Genomic DNA, 20,100 nt, shown 5'->3' on the forward strand with positions numbered 1-20,100 from the left:
GATAGCAATAGTTTTGTAGCAAGTGCAATAGTAACAATAGCAGTAGTAACTTAGCAAGAACAATATGTAGGAAAATCGTAGACATTGGATCGGCGATTTGTTGGATGATATTCATCATGTGACAGTTACAACCTAGGGCGATATGGCACTAGCTCCCGTTCATAAATACTCCCTCCGTCCCAAAATAAGTGACTCAAATTTGTACTAAGTTTAGTACAAAGTTAGTACAAACTTGAGTCACTTATTTCGGACGGAGGGAGTATAATGTAGGCATGTATTCCGTAAATAGTCATACGTGCTTATGGAAAGAACTTGCATGGCATCTTTTGCCCTACCCTCCCGTGGCAGCGGGGTCCTATTGGAAACTAAGGGATATTGAGGCCTTCTTTTATTTGAGAACCGGAACAAAGCATTAACACACGGTGAATACATGAACTCCTCAAACTACGGTCATCACCGAGAAGTGTCCCGACTATTGTCACTTCGGGGTTGCCGGATCATAACACGTAGTAGGTGACTATAACTTGCAAGATCGGATCTAGAACTTAGATATAATGGTGATAACATAAACGGTTCATATCTGAAATCATGGCACCCGGGCCCAAAGTGAGAAGCATTAAGCATGGAAAAGTCATAGCAACATCAATCTTAGAATATAATGGATACTAGGGATCAAGCCCTAACAAACTAACTCGATTACATGATGAATCTCATCCAACTCCTCACCGATCAGCGAGCCTACGAAGGAATTACTCACTCCCGGGTGGGAGCATCATGGAATTGGCGATGGAGAAGGGTTAGTGATGACGAAGATCAAAGATCCCCCTCTCAGGAGCCCCAAACAGACTCCAGATTTGGCCTCCCGATGAAGAACAGGAGGCGGCACGGCTTCGTCTCGTGAAACGTGATAATTCTTTCTCCCTGATTTTTTTTTCTGGAAAATGTGATTTTATGGCGTCGGTTTCAGGGTCTGGGGGCCACCAGGTGGGGACAACCCACCTTGGCACGCCTGGAGGGGGTGGCCTGCCCTGATGGGTTGTGCCCACCCAGGTGCCCCCCTCCGGTGGTTCTTGGCTCCAGAAATTATCTTTATTCGTATAAAAATTCCTCGCAAAGTTTCGATCCAATCCGAGAACTTTTATTTCTGCACAAAAACAACACCATGGTAGTTCTGCTGAAAATAGAATCAGTCCGAGTTAGTTTCATTCAAATCATGCAAATTAGAGTCCAAAACAAGAGGAAAAGCGTTAGGAAAAGTAGATATGACAGAGACGTATCAGTACCCGGATGGTACTTCACCGATTTGACAGCCCCGATGAGCTCTATCCCATGCACGCTGGCGCCTCCACCTCCACACCCGTCGCCCTCGCCGCCGGCGTCGACCTTTGACATGCTCGTTTGGGCCACCCCAACCCCACCGTTTTGCGTCAAATTGTTAGGAGTTTTTTCTTTCTCATGTAATAAGCTGGACGAGCATACTTGTGAGGCTTGTCGTTTAGGCAAGCACGTTCATCTTCCCTTTAGTGCGTCTACAACTGTTTCCACTTTTTTGTTTCAATTACTCCATAGTGATGTTTGGACATCTCCCGTTGCAAGTAACATGGGCTACCTATACTATTTGGTTGATTTTAGATGATTATTCTCATTATGTGTGGACTTTTCTGCTTCGTCACAAATCCGATGCTTTAGCCACACTCACGTCCTTTTATTCCTATGTCACCACACAGTTCAGTCGCCCCATCCTTGCACTCCAAACCGACAACGGAAAAGAGTTTGATAACTTTGCTCTTCGCACCCTTCTTGCTTCTCACGGCACCATCTTCCGTTTAACTTGCCCATACACCTCACAGCAGAACGACCGTGCCGAGCGCATTCCTTGCACTCTTAATGACTACGTTCGCACGTTACTCTTTCACTCTAACGTGCCCGCCCGGTTTTGGCTCGATGCTCTCGCCACTGCTACCCTTCTAGTCAACATCCTTCCATGTCGTCCTCGGTGGAACTACGCCCCTCACCACCTTCTCTTCGGTGCACCATCGTCCTATGACGGTCTTCGCATCTTCGGGTGTCTTTGCTATCCAAGCACCCCGTCCACCACTCCACACAAGCTCGCACCACGATCACTCCCATGCGTTTTCCTTGGCTATCCCTCTAACACCAAAGGTAACCGGTGCTATGATCCTGTCACTCACCGCGTGTACACCTCGAGGCACGTGTATTTTGTCGAGACGGTGTTCCCTTTTTTTCAGGTCTCTCCGGCTCCGGCTCCCTCGGTGCCGACCCCCGCGCCCCCTGCTTGGCGTGACGCACGGCCGCGACCCCAGGTGGTCCCTCTAGCCCGGCGCCTTCTGCTGCCGCCCGGGTTCCCGACTCCCTCCCCCAAGGTCGAGACGGACTGGGCCCCTAGGTCCCCGACTCCCTCTTACGAGGTTGAGCCGGACTGGGCCCCCCACCCCGGCTCCGCGGCGGCCACCCCGTCCTCCACCCCGGTTGGCGCCGCCTCTCCGACGACGGGCTCAACATCCTCCTCGCCCGTCGCCGCCCCCGCAGCTGCCCGCCCGGCCGCCGCTGGCTCGAGCGCCGCCGTGGGCCCTACCGCCGCCATTGGCCCGGTGACCGCCACAGGCCCGGCCGCCGCCGCCGCCGCTCCGCCTCTCAACGTAACGACCCGCGCTCGCGCCGGTGTGCTCCAGCTGAGCACGCGCTACTCCTTCGATGAGTATGTGTGCGCTGCCTCAATATCGACGCCATCACCCATCCCCACCTCTGCTCGCATTGCCCTTCGGGATCCCCGCTGGCTCGCCGCGATACAGGAGGAATTCGACGCCTTGCAGTGCAACCGCACGTGGCATCTTGTTCCGCGACCCCTCGTGCCAATGTCATCACTAGCAAGTGGGCGTTCTGTCACAAGACCCGTCTGGATGGTTCCCTTGAGCGCTACAAGGCTCGGTGGGTAGTTCGTGGCTTTCGGCAACGTGCAGGCGTGGACTTCACCGACACCTTCGCTCCGGTTGTGAAACAGGGCACGATCTGCACCGTGCTTCAGTTGGCGGTCTCGCGAGCCTGGCATGTGCATCAGTTGGACGTCTCCAACGCCTTCTTGCACGATCATCTTGCCGAGCAGGTGTTCTGTGAGCAGCCCACTGGCTTCGTCGACACGGAGCATCCGGACTTCGTGTGCTTGCTCTCCCGTTCTCTTTACGGGTTGAAGCAGTCACCACGGGCTTGGTACTAGCGTATCGCCGCGTTCCTGCAGTCTCTGGGATTTCGGTCCACTCGCTCTGATGCCTCACTCTTCGTGTATCATCAGGGAGCTGACACTGCATATCTGCTGCTCTATGTCGACGACATCATCCTCACGGCATCCACCCCCAAGCTCCTTCAGTGGCTCACGGCTCGTCTTCGTGATGAGTTCGCCCTCAAGGACTTGGGGTCCCTGCACTACTTCCTTGGCATCGAGGTGGTCTGTCAAGCTGACGGCTTCTTTCTGCATCAGCAGAAGTACGCCCACGAGCTTCTGGAGCGTGCTGGTATGCTTAACTGCAAGACGACGCCCACTCCTGTCGACATGAAGGTGAAGGTCTCTGCCATGGAGGGGTCTCCCGCGTCCGATGCAGCGTTCTATCGCTCCATTGTTGGTGCTTTACAATACCTGACACTGACACGCTCGGATCTGCAGTACGTTGTTCAGCAGGTTTGCCTCCATATAAACTCCCTGTGTGACTCCCATTGGACCTTGGTGAAGTGTATTCTCTGTTACATACACGGCACTATGTCCTTGGGACTCACTCTGATGGCCTCCGCCTCCACCGACCTCGTCGCCTACTCGGACGCCGACTGGGCCGGCTGCCCCGACACCCGGCGCCTCTATGTCCGGCTACTGCATCTACCTTGGGCCCTCGCTGATCTCTTGGTCATCCAAGCGACAGCCCACGGTTTCCCGCTCCAGCGCCGAGGCAAAGTATCGGGCCGTGGCTAATGCCGTCGCCGAATGTTCTTGGATTCGTCAGCTACTCCAGGAGTTGCTTTGTGATGTTCACAAGGCAACTCTTGGGTACTGCGATAACGTCAGCGCGGTCTACCTCTCCGCCAACCCGGTGCACCATCGTTGTACGAAGCATATATATAGCTCGATATTCACTTTGTGCGTGAGCAGGTTGCACTTGGCCGTGTTCGGGTTCTCCACGTTCGTGATGACTAAGGGGTTTCCTACTCCCGTTTTCGAGGAGTTTAGGTCTAGTCTTTGTGTCTCCTGCGACGCTTCGACCGCGGGGGGTGTTGAATATATGTGTTGCATGTGTATGTGTATATCCTGGCCCACCTCCTAGTCTTGTATAGTTGAGGTCGAGGCCCACTTGTATTCTTTATATACGTGCACCTACACCCGATCAATACAACGACCATTTGTATTGCCAAACCGTTCCTCTGCATCGTCCACCACTTCCTCTTGAAGTAGTGCTAGAGCATGCGCCATGTCGAGGTCAAGTATCATTGCATCGGCACCACGGCAGGATGTCGGTGCAAAGTCTCTCCACATATCGAGTAAGAAGTAATAGTTAAGGATGGATAGTCTTGGAATAAGCAAATAAATGTATTAATAACCAACTCGTATCGCTCAAGGTAATCAGCGACAGAAGATTTTTTGAAAGAAATTGTGTAAAACGGGTGGATTAGCACCTGATGGCTCTCGCACCCCAACCGTGTGCAATGTAAAGTAGCAAATGATTACCAATTGAATTCAGACAATTTCTTTAGAACCGACTGGAGCCACACGGATGCTGACCTAGCAAAATTTAGAGAAGCCATAGGCACTCAATTTTTGCCCTGAATCCCAAACATCCGAAAACATTGCTCGCACAAGGTTTTTGAGAGGCGGGGATTTTCGCCTGAAATTGTGGAAATCCGATGAAGGGGTGTACTTGCCCAATCCCGATTTGTATTTGACTAGCATGTGCAAAAGGAGAAGTGTGCGGAGCAGGAGATTGCAGAGCAAACTGACGTTGACCGGGGTAGACACTGAAGCGAAAGCCAATGCCAATCCTTGTGGTTGTGTGTCAACGCCGTGGTGCGTAGACCCAAGAGGGTTGCTTACTGTGTTTAAGCTGGTGCCGATGTGGCCCCAAAGAGACACTGGTGGTGCTGATACACCGGCCCCAGTCGACAACCCTTCTCTAAACGCCACCCGTCGCCATTGTTGGAGCTCAACGACCGCGATAGCGAGTTGCTCCATGCACTACTCCAGATCCGACCACCACTTGACCAGATCATCGAGCTTGGCGGTCTGCGACTTGACCGCTGCCATGTTGGTGCGCATGTTGGAGCGTATCTCGTCGAGAGACGAAGAGAGCTTGTCGAGGTAGTCCTTGAATGATGGATCCATGGCTTCGATCTAATTCCTCACATGACGCAGGTGCCTGGCCTCGATGAAATTCACCAGCGTGCAAGAATTGAAGGCGATGTATATTAGATGTTAGCAACCTAGCAATGTATCTCTCTCGATCTATTAAGCTCTGGGAGGAATTCGAGTCTTAGTGGCTATCACAATTAGGGGAGAGACACGAATTGGGAAATAGGAAGGGGAAGAACATAGAGCTGCCTAGCCAAATGCTAACGCTGTGATCCACTGGATGACTTCACCATCTTCCCTGTGGGGCTAAGTAGGTGATGCCACCACACCAGCTCACACCCATTCGAGCCCTTGGACCCTTAGGTTCAGTCGTCACTGACGGGTGGGCCGAGCGTCCAGCAAGACCGCTCTGACGCTTTCAGGTGGGAACTGCATGTCAGATGTGCTAACAATGTGCTCCTCAAATTCCGAGTGATAGCATGGATTGAGGTTAGCAAAACAAAATGAATATAAACAAGAAAATGAAGTAGAATCAGATATAACTATGACACCTCTCTTTTTTTTTGAACAAGAAAAGGTGCCTAAAGCGCCAAACTTTCATTCAAACTCAGCTCAGGTACATAGTACAACATGAATTACAGAGATAGGACAAGCTGAATTACAGAGAGGAGCTAAAAAGGGACATATGAAAACACCTCTCTGGATTCTCGAATTGAAAGTAACTTATAGGCGCAAGTTTCCACTGATGATGTGATAGCGAAGCTCAAAATTCCACTTATAAATGATGTGCAGGGTGGTGATAAGTTTCCACTAAGAAAATTCTCTTATTATCACAAGTTTCCACTAATAAATGCCCATTTCGTATGGATTTAGCTCAAAGAGTGCATCCTAGTGACCTAGTAGCGAATTGCAGAATTCCGCACATAGCGGCCGATTGAAGGCTCGCATCTAATTCTTCCATGTCCTTTTTTTTTGCGGGATTAATTCTTCCATGTCCTTATTCGTGATTCGTGAGCATTTTAGGATTTATTGAATAGGTGATTCCAGGCAGCTGATCGTTCCAGGGCATTCAGCTCTCCGGAGGAGTGGTGATGCTTCTCAATTGTCATTGCGTGTGTCGAAAATGTAAACGACTCTATTTAATGTATGCTTACCAATATCCAATGAATAGAAATGTCATCTTTTACTCTCTGAAGATGGAAAGATTCTTCCCGCCTAGCCTCCATCCCGGTGATACTTCTAACGTCATAGGAGGGCGTGTGGAGGTTTGCCCTTCGGCGGATTTTACGGGATTGCGGTCGACATTTGTCTTCATTGGATCCACGTGGATCCGGTCTTCGTTCGTCTTTGTTTGTTTGTTTACAGATTGTACCCTTCCGATCTATGCGTCTCTTCATCGTCGGCAGTTGTTGTTCAGGTGCGCTGTCCTATGTGATCTTATCACGACGCTTCCCAACTGTTTACTGTAATAAGATTTGCCCGGCTCCAATGAGGGGGTGATCGGCGCACCTTCGGCTCGTTCAACTGCTTGTAGTCATCGTTAGATGGTCTATAAACCTGGATGTATTTTTTTTTACGTCTGGTGTTTTTTTAGTGTTCCAAAAAAATACAAATACATGCCATCTTTTACGTACGCGCGCCGCCTCAATGATGCGTCCATCTCCGAGCGCCGACCCATGGCCTCAATTGTACGGTGCCCTTTGTAATTGTGAAAATACGTACGCGCGCACGCGCGGAGAGGGATGCCTTGCGCCACCCGTCCTCTCTCCCTCACATTTCACCACGTGCGCATTCTCTCTCTCCCTCACGCTCACTTTTCTACTTCCTCTTCCCTCTCGCAAACACTATAAAACGACTTCACTACTTGACATCTCCGTCTCTCATTAATCCAACTCTCCAACTTGTCAAGCTTCATAAACTGGCTTAGTCTCCGCCCCTCTCTGTCTCTAGAACTAGAAAAAGGAGAAGAGAACATGGCGTCATGGTCATCGTCGTCCACGCAGCGGAGCAGCGGCGCGACCATGCCGTGCTCCGTGGTAAAGCTCGACGACGACCTGCTGCGCCACGAGGAGGAGGCCGCCGAGGAGATCCGGCGCGGCCCGTGGACCGTGGAGGAGGACCTCACACTCGTCAACTACATCGCCGACCACGGCGACGGCCGCTGGAACTCCCTCGCCCGCGCCGCCGGTACGTCCGCCTGCAGCCGGCCTCCGGCCTTGCAGATTGACTTTTCAATTGATTCTTGATTTGAGCCTGCTCTGAAGTATGAACTGACCGTGGATCCATGCATGCTGGTGCAGGGCTGAAGCGGACGGGGAAGAGCTGCCGGCTGCGGTGGCTGAACTACCTCCGGCCGGACGTGAAGCGCGGCAACTTCACCGCCGACGAGCAGCTGCTCATCCTCGACCTCCACTCCCGCTGGGGCAACAGGTAATTACCAATAATCAAACGTCGCATGTCATGCACACCGTGCATACAGTAGTAACCGGCCAGTACAGCCAGCTAGCTCCAAGTCCAACCTAGCTAGCTAGCTAGATGTGGACTAGCTTGCACGTCAAATCAAAAGCCTCCAGCTAGCTCCATCGGATGGCACACTTCAGATTGTACAAGTCTGGCTACCTAAACGGGAATAGGATGCATATGGGTTGCAGCATGGCCACATGCACCATATGCCTATGCCTTTCTCTTTCACCTCACATACGGTGCATCAAAGCTGCACGCCTCTTCTATCTTTCTCTTCACCAAAGATTTGGAGAGTACTACCAATCTAGCTGTCTCTAATTATTGCTTCGTTAGATTTCATGTTTTTTTTTCAAACAAATTATTCCCTCCGTAAAGAAATATAAGCTAAAGCTCTTATATTTCTTTATGGAGTGAGTATTTATTACTAATTCATTATAGAGTTGATTACTTAATTATAGTTCATTTTCTCCACATGGACGTAGTGTATATCACACACTCCTACTAGAGTTGCCGAAAATTTAACTTACTAGTAATTAGATTCCACTTACTAAGGTGTCTTTTGCTAATTAATGCCAAAAAATGTTTTCCTTTCCCTCGCGAAAATATGTTGCAATTAATTAGTTTTCTTCATGCATCATAAATGTTTCCCTAAGTGCATTTCCCCCTTTGTTTCTTGCATATGAAAGGTGGTCCAAGATAGCTCAACACCTTCCTGGGAGGACCGACAACGAGATCAAAAACTACTGGAGGACAAGGGTGCAAAAGCACGCCAAGCAGCTCAACTGTGACGCCAATAGCACCAAGTTCAAGGATGCCATGAAGTATCTATGGATGCCTCGCCTCGCTGACCACCACCTCCAGCAAGCATCTACAGTTGGTGATCATCTTGTGCCTGGGCTACCAACGGCCTACATGGAGAGCTCCGGCATGGTGACATCGTCGTCCGACTCATTCGCATCGGAGTCATATGATGGTGCACGCTGTGCAAATGCGAGCGTGGGAGAGATGATACACAGTGGGGATTGGGTTGAAGAGCAGAATCAAGGGTTTTGGCCTGAGTCAAACCAGACTTTCCAGCTTCAAGACTCAGACTTGTCTGGATGGGTACAAGGGTTCTCCGAGTCCGAGAGCCTCACTGAGAATTTTTGGAGTTTGGAGGACATTTGGAAGATGCAATGATTTATATTCTATGTTGGAAAAGGGGTACGTGCATATACGATTTATGGTCGGCATGGTGGTGTTGAGTTAGATGCGTCACTTATATGGAGAAAAAACTAGAGTTAATTAGTTTATTCTAACTCGAAAAGTCACTATTTTATAGAACAGTGATTAAAGTTCTTTTCGTTTCTTTTTCTTCTTTTCTACTTTTTGGGTCAGGTGTTCATTTTTTCCTCATACGGACTTGTTCTCCGAGAGGTTAAAGGGATGGAGTATTCCGCGCATGATGTGTAATGTTACTTATAAGGATGCAAATGTACAAGCGCACAAATGATTGGTATTGAAACCTTTGTGCACTCATATTTATGTGCTACAATTATCCTCCAAAGTCCCAACGTCTTGATTTCAAGTCTCTGGCCTTTTCACGTGATTGCTTACGTACTTTCTCTGAAGCGATAAATATGCATCTAGTTCGAGCTATTCGAATTGGTCACCGTTGCGCAAGGGAGGAGGTCCAACATGAACATGCTAATGTCCCGTGTGGAGCACCGAATTTCACAGAGAACAACTAGCTGATTCGCTCAAGGATCTGCAAAAAAGATGACCCTAAGTCTCTAAACTAGAAGTTGATTTAGACGAACTAGTAGCTATACAACAACATGTTGGTATTATATATAGTATGAGGAATTGTATATAACTACATGTATTCGAACACTACTCCATTTATATATGCTAGGGTCTTTCCCCTTTTCGAAAAAAAGAAAAAAATTATATATGCTACAGGTCTTCTCAAAAAGCAAAAGAAGAAAGAAATATAGTAGCAGTACAAATTATGAAATATATGTAAAAAAACACATTTCAAAATGTAAAACAATTCGAGAAAAAATCCCGTGTGTGCATCCGGACATTATATGTGTGTGCACAAAGTTTCGCTGAAAAAAGACATTTTTTGTGGCATGTACAAAAAAGACGAAAAAATGCCTCGTCAATAGCTGTAATCAAGCATCGAAAATTGTCTTTTTTACACAAGCCACAAAAAATGTCCTTTTTTCACCGGAACTTTGGGTACGCACATATAAAGTCCGGATTTACACGCGGGATTTTTCCTCGTAATTTTTTAACATTTCAAAATGTGTATTTGGACAATGGGTACATATACACCTATGAGCCAAAGCCAATTTCAGTACAACATGCTAGTATTATACTCCAATAATATATGCTATACGTGCTAGTATTATACTCCAATAATAGTATTATACACCAATGAGTATATGAGTATGACTGTATGAGGAGTTATAACTATATGTACTGAAACACTACTCCAATAATATATGCTATACGTCTTCTCAAAAAGCAAAAGAAGAAAGAAATATAGTAGCAACACCATACAAGCTAGGGAGAGCAGATTCCGTTTATCTCGACATGCCTTTTATCTCCAAAAGGAAAGGAAGAAAAGAAGGCAAGAAAGATAAGCAACGCGTACCACTTTGTCCTTGGATCATTCACACATGACTCCCAAAAGTAAGTGGTGCACATATCTCTGCATGACTAGCTTGCTTGTACTTCCAAGCTAGTAGCCTCCATAGATTCTCCAAATCATTTGTCCAATCTCACACTAGCTTTTCTTTCGGCTAGGTACTACATAGTACTACACCCAGGCACCCACGTGGGGAAACTCTCAGCCGTAGCTTTTCTGGCCCCTCGAGGGTTTTCCAGTTTGCACAAGGCACTGGGCATGTGCTAACTGGCTGCAAGAAAAGAACAATCCATGCTAGCTTGCGAGTTGTTGCTAGCTCTCGTCTCACATCTCATGCCCGGGAATGGCATGCCTCCATCGACGGATTTGGAAGCAATAAAGCCCGCTTTTACGTGCCGCTCGAAAGCCGCGGCATGCACCGATGCAGCTAACTAAACCCCCTAGACTAGATGAAGTTAATGGACGAACCACTTGCTTGTTGAGCGTTGATGGGCAGTTAGGCGAACTATGTCATGCGCTTGTCTTAGTGTCTTTCTCTCTCTATACGTTTCAAGCATCACCCATCCACCGGCACCGTAACGTCAACACGTTTAATGTCAATCCAATAAACCTGAACACGGCATCGATCTGCTATGTGCGGGCTCCAGTGACGGTGGCGGCGGTGCATTCTTCCCTGGGTCATCCTGTCTCGGCTGCTGACAGACGATCGCAGGGCTTCACGCCTTGGAGGAGGCAGTGCGATCGGCGGCAGGGCTCGGTGGCCGTTGGAGGGGCGTGGGCGGCGGCTCGGCGGTGCGGCTGGCGTCTCACGGCAGTCTCCGCCCATGGATGGCGGATTTGGCGTGGCAAAGGCTGAGGAGACCGCTCTCGGGACAGGTTTCTTTTACGGTTTTTATCATTTATGCTATTGGTTATGTCTCACTACTCAGTTTTTGTCGTTAGAAATTACAACTTAAAAATGTCATCGATACGTGAGATGCTTGCTCAAAAATGCTATTGGATATCTCAAAAATGCCACCGCTTCGTTAGATGTTTGCTTAAAAATGCCATTAGACATTGTTATTTTCACTTCAAAACCGTTGACCATGTTATATGACAAAAATAAGCCTAGACCCACATGTCAGTTCTCTCTATCTCACAATGATAAGTATGGCCTCACTCGTCAGGAGTAAACAAGCGAATAATTTTACAGGAAAATAAGAACGTTGTTGCGATCAAGTAGGCCCCGCGCTTTATTATAGTGAGATAGAGGGAGAGCTGGCATGTTGATCCATATGTATTTATGTCATTATAACATGGCAAAAGAGATTTGAGATCACAATAATAGTGTCTAGTGGCATTTTTGAGTATGTGTCTAACGAAGTCTGAGCGGTTGAAATTCCTAGTGGCAAAACTGAGTAGTGGGACACAACCGATGGCATAAATATAAAAACCTCTTTTAAGCTTAAAACAATAGGAGAGACTCCTACCGTGCTATATTAAAATAGATATCTATATCTATTTCTATACCTAATAATAAAACGGAAATTCAATTTGGCTCCCGGCAGGACATGCTCCTGGACCTAATTTTTTTTTAAATGTCAAAAAAATTAAAAAAAGATTTTACGTGATATTTGTCACATCCAAATGCTACCTGGAAATTTTGAGGTAAAAAGGTTAATCATTTTGGCTTGTGCAAAAAAAAAAGAAGATAAAATATCACCCCAATTTTGTTTTTTCCACCGATGAAACACTGTTGCTCTATTTCGCATGAAATTTGTCAAGTATGCTTGCGACACTAACATGAACATAAAAAAAATCAGAATTTTTCGTTCATTTTACATTTTTTATTAATTTACTTTTCATGCGGGAGCATATGCTACCGGGGGCCAAAACGCCCCTCGCTAAAGCAGGGGCTACTGCTTCTTGCGGTACGTCGCGGAAATTACCCCAAAGTTGCAAAATATTACCCACCTATGTCACTTATAAGTGATAAAAAATGTTTCACACAGGGAAATCCCCCGCCTGGGCTGGACCATGCTGTAGAGACCTCCTATAATGCGCTCTCCGCGCTGGGACAAGACGGAGCACGCCCGTTTGGGCCGGTCCATGTCCGGAAGGCCTATTTGTTAAATTTTCCTTTTTCTTTATGTTTTATTTTTTTCTGTTTTTTCTCTCCTTTAAATAATTAGGTACTTCAAAAAAATTCTTAAATAAAGAATGATAATTTTGAAATATTTTTTAATAAATTATCAAATATTTGTGAATTCTGGTTGAACATATGATTTTCACCTGTTCCTTCAGTAAACAATGCTGGGACAAGCTAGATATTCACTGGGAGCCTTTCCCCGGTCGTCTGCAAGCTATTCAAGATCAAAAAACTGCCCACCCATCACCTTTTTTCCTTGAAAAATTCATCGTGACGGCTTGGAGTATCTGGAAGGAGAGGAACAACAAACATTTCAAAGCTATACCTCCCTCCTTTCAGTCCTGGCTTAATAGATTCAAGAGGGACTTTGAACTACTCCAACACAGGGTTAAAGAGGCAAATAGGCCTCTGATACTTAGCTTTGTAAACACTCTTTCATAGTACTCTAAGTTTGTTTTTTCCCTCTCTCTTGCCACAAAGTGGCTGAGACACACACCATGTGAATACTCCATTGTACAGTGCCCATCTTTTGGTAATATATTAACACAGTAGGAGCCTTTCCTACTGTTCCTGGTCAAAAAAAATTATTTGTGAATTCAAAAAATGCTCGCTATTTTGAAAAAATTGTATGCTTATTCACAAAATGTACAAAATTTTCAAAACAAATGTTCGGGAAATCCAAAAATGTTCATGATTGTTTTTAAACTTCGTGCATTAAAAAATGTTAATGGAATTGATAAAAAAAATAGTCAATTCAAAAAAATGTTCATGAATGGAAAAATATCCTAAAAATTAAAAAAAATGTGACTTGCAAAATAGTTTATTCATTCATAAAATGTTCATTGATTTAAAAATGATCATGCATTTCAAAAATAAATGTTAAGTCAAAAAAATGTTTGTTAAATCAAAACAATATTTGTGAATTTCAAAAATTGTTCCACCAATTTCTAAAAATAATGTTCGTCTATTCTAGAAATGTTCGCCGATCCAAGAAATGTTTGCGAATAGTCTAAAACGTTCATGAATTCAGAAAATGTTCTTGATTTTGGAAAATGTTTGAAAACTTGTAAAATTGTTCAAAATTTTGAAAAATGTCAATGACTTCAAACATGTCCCCGAGTTTTACAAAATGCTCATGATTTCAAAAATTGTTCATGAATTTCACGAGATTGAGAGTGATAGTGTATCTCGGTGATGTAGCAAAATGTGATCATGGCCATTAGAGATTATGAGTTTTTTTTCTCACATTGCAACGCACTGGCCCTTTTGCTAGTCATTATATATAATCCATCGGGGTGACACTCCAAGGACAGAAGGAGAGTTGCAAAAGGAAGATCAGAAAATAGGTTAGAATACAAAGAAAGGTCCATGGGACCAAAAGAAAGAAACAAGGCACACAAAGAAAGAGCAAGAAGAGTCGATAATTCAACCCAGAGCCCGGTGAACAGTACCGTGATTTTAAAAGGAAAAAGTTTAAAAAATACAAAAAAATATGGTGCAAGATGCTCCTGTGCGTGAACTGCATGCAAAATTTTGTGAAGTTTGGACATTAGAGGAGGTCGTGGCAAAAAAGATAAAATCAGGCGTGAACATTGCGATTTTTAAAAGTTTCTCAGACATCCATTTTTTCCTTTTTTTGCCACGAGCACCTCGAATGTCCAAACTTCACAAAATTTTGCACAGAGTTTACGCACAGGAGCATCTTGCACCGCAAAAAAATCAAAATTTTTGAACTTTTTTCCCTTTCAATTCACGATACTATTCATGCCCGGTCTCATCTGAGCCCGGGCACCAAATCGCCGCTCTCAAAAAGAGTTGATGTAGTCTCACCAATTATGGTTGAGTCTATATTTAAGCCAGAGCAAATCAGTCTTTGTCCTTTCATTTCACACTCTAGTAGTTGTCTTTGTGGTGTTATGAGATGGTTGATGCGGGTATGGTCATTGTTGTAGTTTGTCGATCATGAATTTGATCGCTTTGGTTTTTTTTCTTGCTTAAGCATAGCTTTGGTCTTGTATGACTTTGTTATTTGTCAGCGAGTTTTTGTAGTAGTGAGTGTTGGTATTGGTTGTGTGCATTCTAGCTATGCAGAAGCCGGGTGTGTGCTCATTGTGTTTGGACCCTCTTAATGCTTTATTTTGAGTTAATAAAATCCACCCTTTGTCGGAAAACAAATCATATGTTCCATGCCACAATGTCCGCAATCTCAAAGAAAATATTACCAAAAAAGTTTTGCTTCCAATTTGAATAGCCTCAAGCCCCATGTGATTCGAACTCCATTGAATGTCGAAACATGCCCAACACACAATGCTAAAAGAGCAGCAAAATTTAAGATGGTCAATTGTTTCCTACCAGAAGCATAGAGCACACATGAAAGAGTATTGCCAATATTAAAATGCCTTGCGTTGATCAATGTTTATTAGAATGAGGCAGGACTTATGAAAGTTAATCTTAAGACCAATGCAAAGCACAAAATCATGCAGAATTAAACCCATTAAGCTACGCGTGAAGGGCGGCCAACCAGCTATGCCACGTGGCGCAAGTTGGTTGGCCGCAGTGAGAAATCTTTTGAAGTTTTTTTTATATGAAGTTGTGGGTTATTATTTAAATGTATTTTTCTTAGATGGATGTGAGGACCTTTGGTATTTTTTTAACGGACGGTTATGCAAAATGGCACTCGCTAGTAGACTGCGGTGGTAAATTTTTCCTTTTTACATTTTTTTAGATGGAGGTGAGGATTTTTTTTCTGAGATGTTTTTTTAGACGGAGGCGAGGACTCTATGTATTTTTTAAATAAAAATATGCGCACAGGTTCCTCTCAAACGGCGCCACAGGATGGCGTCCCAACCACTAGTCTTTTTCAAATTACGAAGCTAACCAGAGCATGGAGTACCAAAATAGTGTCGTTCGCGTAGTGAATAAGAAGAAATTTGCCCTGCCGCGGAATAGAACGATGAAGCCTACTCCTTCTTAACAATATACTTCAAGAGGTTAACAGCTAAGACAAAGACTAAAGATGATGAGGGGTCGCCCTAGAAAACCCCACGTCAACAATGCGAAGATTTTCCAGACGTGCCACTAAGCCAACCCGCAGAGTGACCTGCAGAAATAATATCTTTGATCCACTCTCTCTATTTAAGATCGAACCCAAAATTCTCAAGTATCCTAAGGATTAACTCGTGCTCGATCACGCCATTAAGGGATAGGGGTGCTCAGGAATTGATGGTGCTCCCCCGGTTAGATCTGGAGTTGTCTCATCTGGCCCTCTGGAGGACCGTGCCCCGACTACATGGCGTGTTGTTGTTGTGGCTTCGTATGGGCAGGTGACCCGTGGGCGTGTTACTGGGTGTTGTCGGCTAGCTCCATTCCCATCCGCATAGTTGGTTTGGGGGCTAGACCCATGTGGGATCGGGCCCCCGCTGTTGGAGGTCACCTCGGCATGTGGAGGTCCGACTATATGCCAGTGATGTCCATGCCATAGTCCAACCTTGTTGCAATGTCGTGGTCTGGCGGCGGCAGGGAATCGTTCTGGGATGCCCGGGCGGTGGCCTTTGATGGTGAGGCTATGTAGATTGACTCTGTTGTGAGCAATGTGGCAACGATGGTGGCTGTCATCTTGGGATGTGGGTAGCAAGGGCATGGCAGTGGGTGATCTTTGCATTCTCATGGACTCAATGATGGCTTCTCCCTGGTTCGGATGTAGAGGACTTTTGTGCTGGCGGTGATGGTCCTACTCATGGGTGGGATCAAACCTCGTTTTGCATGGGTGAAGCTGAATGCTCCGCGGTTCGGCAACGACGATGGCGATGCAAGTGTGCGCCACTTTCGTGTTGAGAGTGTCTTTGTGGGTCATCGCCCCGTGATAGGGCTCTGAATGAAATCTTTAGTACGTCCTTCGTACTCGGCAGTGGTGGCGCAATGTGTCATCACCTTCTCGGGCGTCCTCGTGGTGTCCAGGTACCTTCAGGTCGCAGCCCCATCAGTGCATTCGAACAAGTTTTGATCCCCGTGAGAAGCTTCTCTGGCCCTGGCGTGGGGTGGCGTCTTTAGTCTCCAATCTTTAGCACGTTTCCGTGATGTCACTCCATGCGATCCTTGCAATCCACTGGCAGGATTAGCGCTCCACGTCTCGGAGCGAGCAGGTTGTGGGATCTCTCGCATAGCTTGGTATTTGCAGTGCTATGGGGTCTGGTGATTTCGTGAGGATGTGTGGTTTTGCTCCTATTTGAAGGAAATATGCCCTAAAGGCAATAATAAAGTTATTATTTATTTCCTTATTTCATGATAAATGTTTATTATTCATGCTAGAATTGTATTAACCGGAAACATAATACATGTGTGAATATATAGACAAACAGAGTGTCACTAGTATGCCTCTACTTGACTAGCTCGTTAATTAAAGATGGTTATGTTTTCTAACCATAGACATGAGTTGTCATTTGATTAACGGGATCACATCATTAGGAGAATGATGTGATTGACTTGACCCATTCCGTTAGCTTAGCACTTGATCGTTTAGTTTACTGCTATTGCTTTCTTCATGACTTATACATGTTCCTATGACTATGAGATTATGCAACTCCCGAATACCGGAGGAACACTTTGTGTGCTACCAACTGTCACAACGTAACTGGGTGATTATAAAGGTGCTCTACAGGTGTCTTCGATGGTACTTGTTGAGTTGGCATAGATCGAGATTAGGATTTGTCACTCTGATTGTTGGAGAGGTATCTCTGGGCCCTCTCGGTAATGCACATCACTATAAGCCTTGCAAGCAATGCGACTGATGAGTTAGTTACGGGATGATGCATTACAGAACAAGTAAAGATACTTGCCGGTAACGAGATTGAACTAGGTATTGAGATACCGACGATCGAATCTCGGGCAAGTAACATACCGATGACAAAGGGAACAACGTATGTTGTTATGCGGTTCGACCGATAAAGATCTTCGTAGAATATGTAGGAGCCAATATGGGCATCCAGGTTCCGCTATTGGTTATTGACCAGAGAAGTGTCTCGGTCATGTCTACATAGTTCTCGAACCCGTAGGGTCCGCACGCTTAAACGTTCGTTGATGATATAGTATTATATGAGTTATGTATGTTGGTGACCGAATGTTGTTCGGAGTTCCGGATAAGATCACGGACATGACGAGGAACTCTGGAATGGTCCGGATATAAAGATTGATATATGGGATAATAGTGTTTGGTCTCCGGAAGGGTTCCAGAATTCACCGAAAGGGGTTCCGGATGTTTCCCGAAATGTTTGGGTACGAGAACACTTTATTTGGGCCAAAGGGGAAAGCCCACAAGGTTTTTGGAAAGCGCAAAAGGAAGTTTTGCGGAGTCCAGAGGCTAGATGCCACCCGAAAGGCAAGAGTCCTTCTCGGACTCCAGGGCCAGACGCCAGGGTTCCCGGCGTCTGGACCTAGACGCCAGGGTTCCCGGCGTCTGGACCTAGACGCAGGGTCCCTGGCGTCTGGGTCCAGACGCCGGGAACCCTGGCGTCTGGCCCTGGAGTCCGAGAAGGACTCTTGCCTTTCGGGTGAAACCGACTTTGTGGAGGCTTTTACTCCAAGTATCGATCCCAAGGCCAACATATAAATAGAGGGGTAGGGCTAGCACCCAAGACACATCAAGAAACACCAAGCCGTGTGCCGGCTACCCCGTCCCCTCTAGTTTATCCTCCGTCATAGTTTTCGTAGTGCTTAGGCGAAGCCCTGCGGAGATTGTTCTTCACCAACACCGTCACCACGCCATCGTGCTGCCGGAACTCATCTACTACTTCGTCTCTCTTGCTGGATCAAGAAGGCGAGGACGTCATCGAGCTGAACGTGTGCTGAACGCGGAGGTGCCGTACGTTCGGTACTTGATCGGGACGGATCGTGAAGGTGTACGACTACATCAACCGCGTTGATAAAACGCTTCCGCTTACGGTCTACGAGGGTATGTAGACAACACTCTACCCTCTCGTTGCTATGCATCACCATGATCTTGCGTGTGCGTAGGAAATTTTTGAAATTACTACGTTCCCCAACACTATTCTGTAGTCTGTATTGCCTATTGTTAGGTGTTGCTCCACCTATTTTCATGTTCGACACTGAGTAGGTGGCGGTCTCGCTACTCTTCACTATTGTTTTATTTTGTGAGCTACTTTATAAGAGGATCTCCTCTCTACCTTTTATTGGTTTGGCTGCTTGGGCTTTTTTTATAAAGCTGCGTGAAAGCCTATTTCAAGAGATATGAATGGACAATGCATGTATTATTCCGCCTAAAACTCAAGGCCCAATAAATAAAGGCAATGCTGAGCAACAGAAGAAGCACTAGGGCTATATCTCGCCCGCGGCATGAGGAGCATCCGTCCTGCCACTCGGGATCGGTGTGTCCTCGCCTTAGTGGGCCCACCCATCAAAGCGGTTTTCGGATGGTTTTGTAGACCAGCATGGACTGGTTTCAGAACCTTGCATGCGGGTTTTTTCCTTCTGTTTTTTCTATTTTTCTTTAGTTGTTTTATTTTTATGTTTTTATGTTTTTCTTTTTTCTTTTCTTTCCTTTTTATTGTCACAAATAAGTGTATACTTTCTAAATACATGTTTCACATTTTCCATATACATATGGACCATTTTCTTGATATATGTTGAACATTGTTTTTCTTAAATACATGTTTGAACATTTTCTCGAATATATGTCGAACCTTTTTTGAATCCATGTTTGAACATTGTTTTGAATGGTAATGAAACACGTTTTTAAATTACGTGAACATTTGTTTTACATTGTATATTTTGTATATGACACAAAGATAGTTTCGTATATTTTTTGAATGTTACAATTTGAAATTACAAAAATATTCTTACATTTTTTACAAAGATATTTTTTTAAACTATAATTTTTTTAAATGTATTGCATATTTATTTTGACGGTATGAAGCACCAATTATAATTACCCAAATTACTTTTAGTATTGTATGGACATTTTTGTAAGTGCCATGATTTTTTTTAAGCACGTAAACATTTTTAGATGTCGAGAGCATTTTTGTTTAAATGGTCCAAACATTTGTTTTGAATGATTTGAACTTGTTTTTCAATGTTTCAAATACCTTTTAAAGTTAAAGTAAATTTATGTTGAAATATCTATATTTAATATTTTTCAGAATATAAACAAAAGAAAAAAGAGAGAAAAGAAACAGATGAACTAGCTAACTATCTAAAATTCGTAGCAAATAAAGGGCCGACCCACTACAGCGTTGCTACAGGCGAGCGCTGCTCATTGCGTCTGGCTGCGGGCGGTACATATCCCCACCATTACCTATTCAGCGCACATAGCGCGTTCCTATTGTTTTTCTAAATTAATATACACTCGGTTTCTGGTAACATTTTCTTGGCCCGGTTTATCTCTGGTTTCTTTGGTTCTTTCAGTCTTTTGTTTTTGTTCCCTTTTACTTTTAGATTTATTGTCGCCTTTATTTTCTTTTTTTGGATTTTTATCTTTCTTTTTCCTCTTTTCGTATTTTTCAAATTCATGAACAT

The 20,100-nt window shown here is 45.2% G+C and overlaps 1 protein-coding gene across 1 annotated transcript; it reads left to right on the top strand.

Annotated features, from left to right (window-relative positions):
• The first annotated feature begins 7,220 nt into the window (after positions 1-7,220).
• Positions 7,221-9,314, top strand: LOC109747756 (transcription factor JAMYB). Its single transcript, XM_020306791.4, has 3 exons — positions 7,221-7,534; positions 7,648-7,777; positions 8,497-9,314. Exons 1-3 carry the CDS (start codon positions 7,321-7,323, stop codon positions 8,987-8,989), a joined length of 837 nt encoding a protein of 278 aa, XP_020162380.1. The 5' UTR covers positions 7,221-7,320; the 3' UTR covers positions 8,990-9,314.
• The last annotated feature ends 10,786 nt before the right edge of the window (positions 9,315-20,100 follow it).

This window comes from Aegilops tauschii, chromosome 5 (genome assembly GCF_002575655.3).
Source record: "Aegilops tauschii subsp. strangulata cultivar AL8/78 chromosome 5, Aet v6.0, whole genome shotgun sequence".
In the NCBI taxonomy this organism is placed as follows: domain Eukaryota; kingdom Viridiplantae; phylum Streptophyta; class Magnoliopsida; order Poales; family Poaceae; genus Aegilops; species Aegilops tauschii.

Bases quoted from the DNA above. Each gene is read 5' to 3' on its own strand.
- LOC109747756 (XM_020306791.4), top strand. From the start codon at position 7,321: ATGGCGTCATGGTCATCGTCGTCCACGCAGCGGAGCAGCGGCGCGACC. The intron at 7,535-7,647 runs GTACGTCCGCCT...ATGCTGGTGCAG, and splicing joins CTCCCTCGCCCGCGCCGCCG to GGCTGAAGCGGACGGGGAAG. The intron at 7,778-8,496 runs GTAATTACCAAT...TGCATATGAAAG, and splicing joins CACTCCCGCTGGGGCAACAG to GTGGTCCAAGATAGCTCAAC.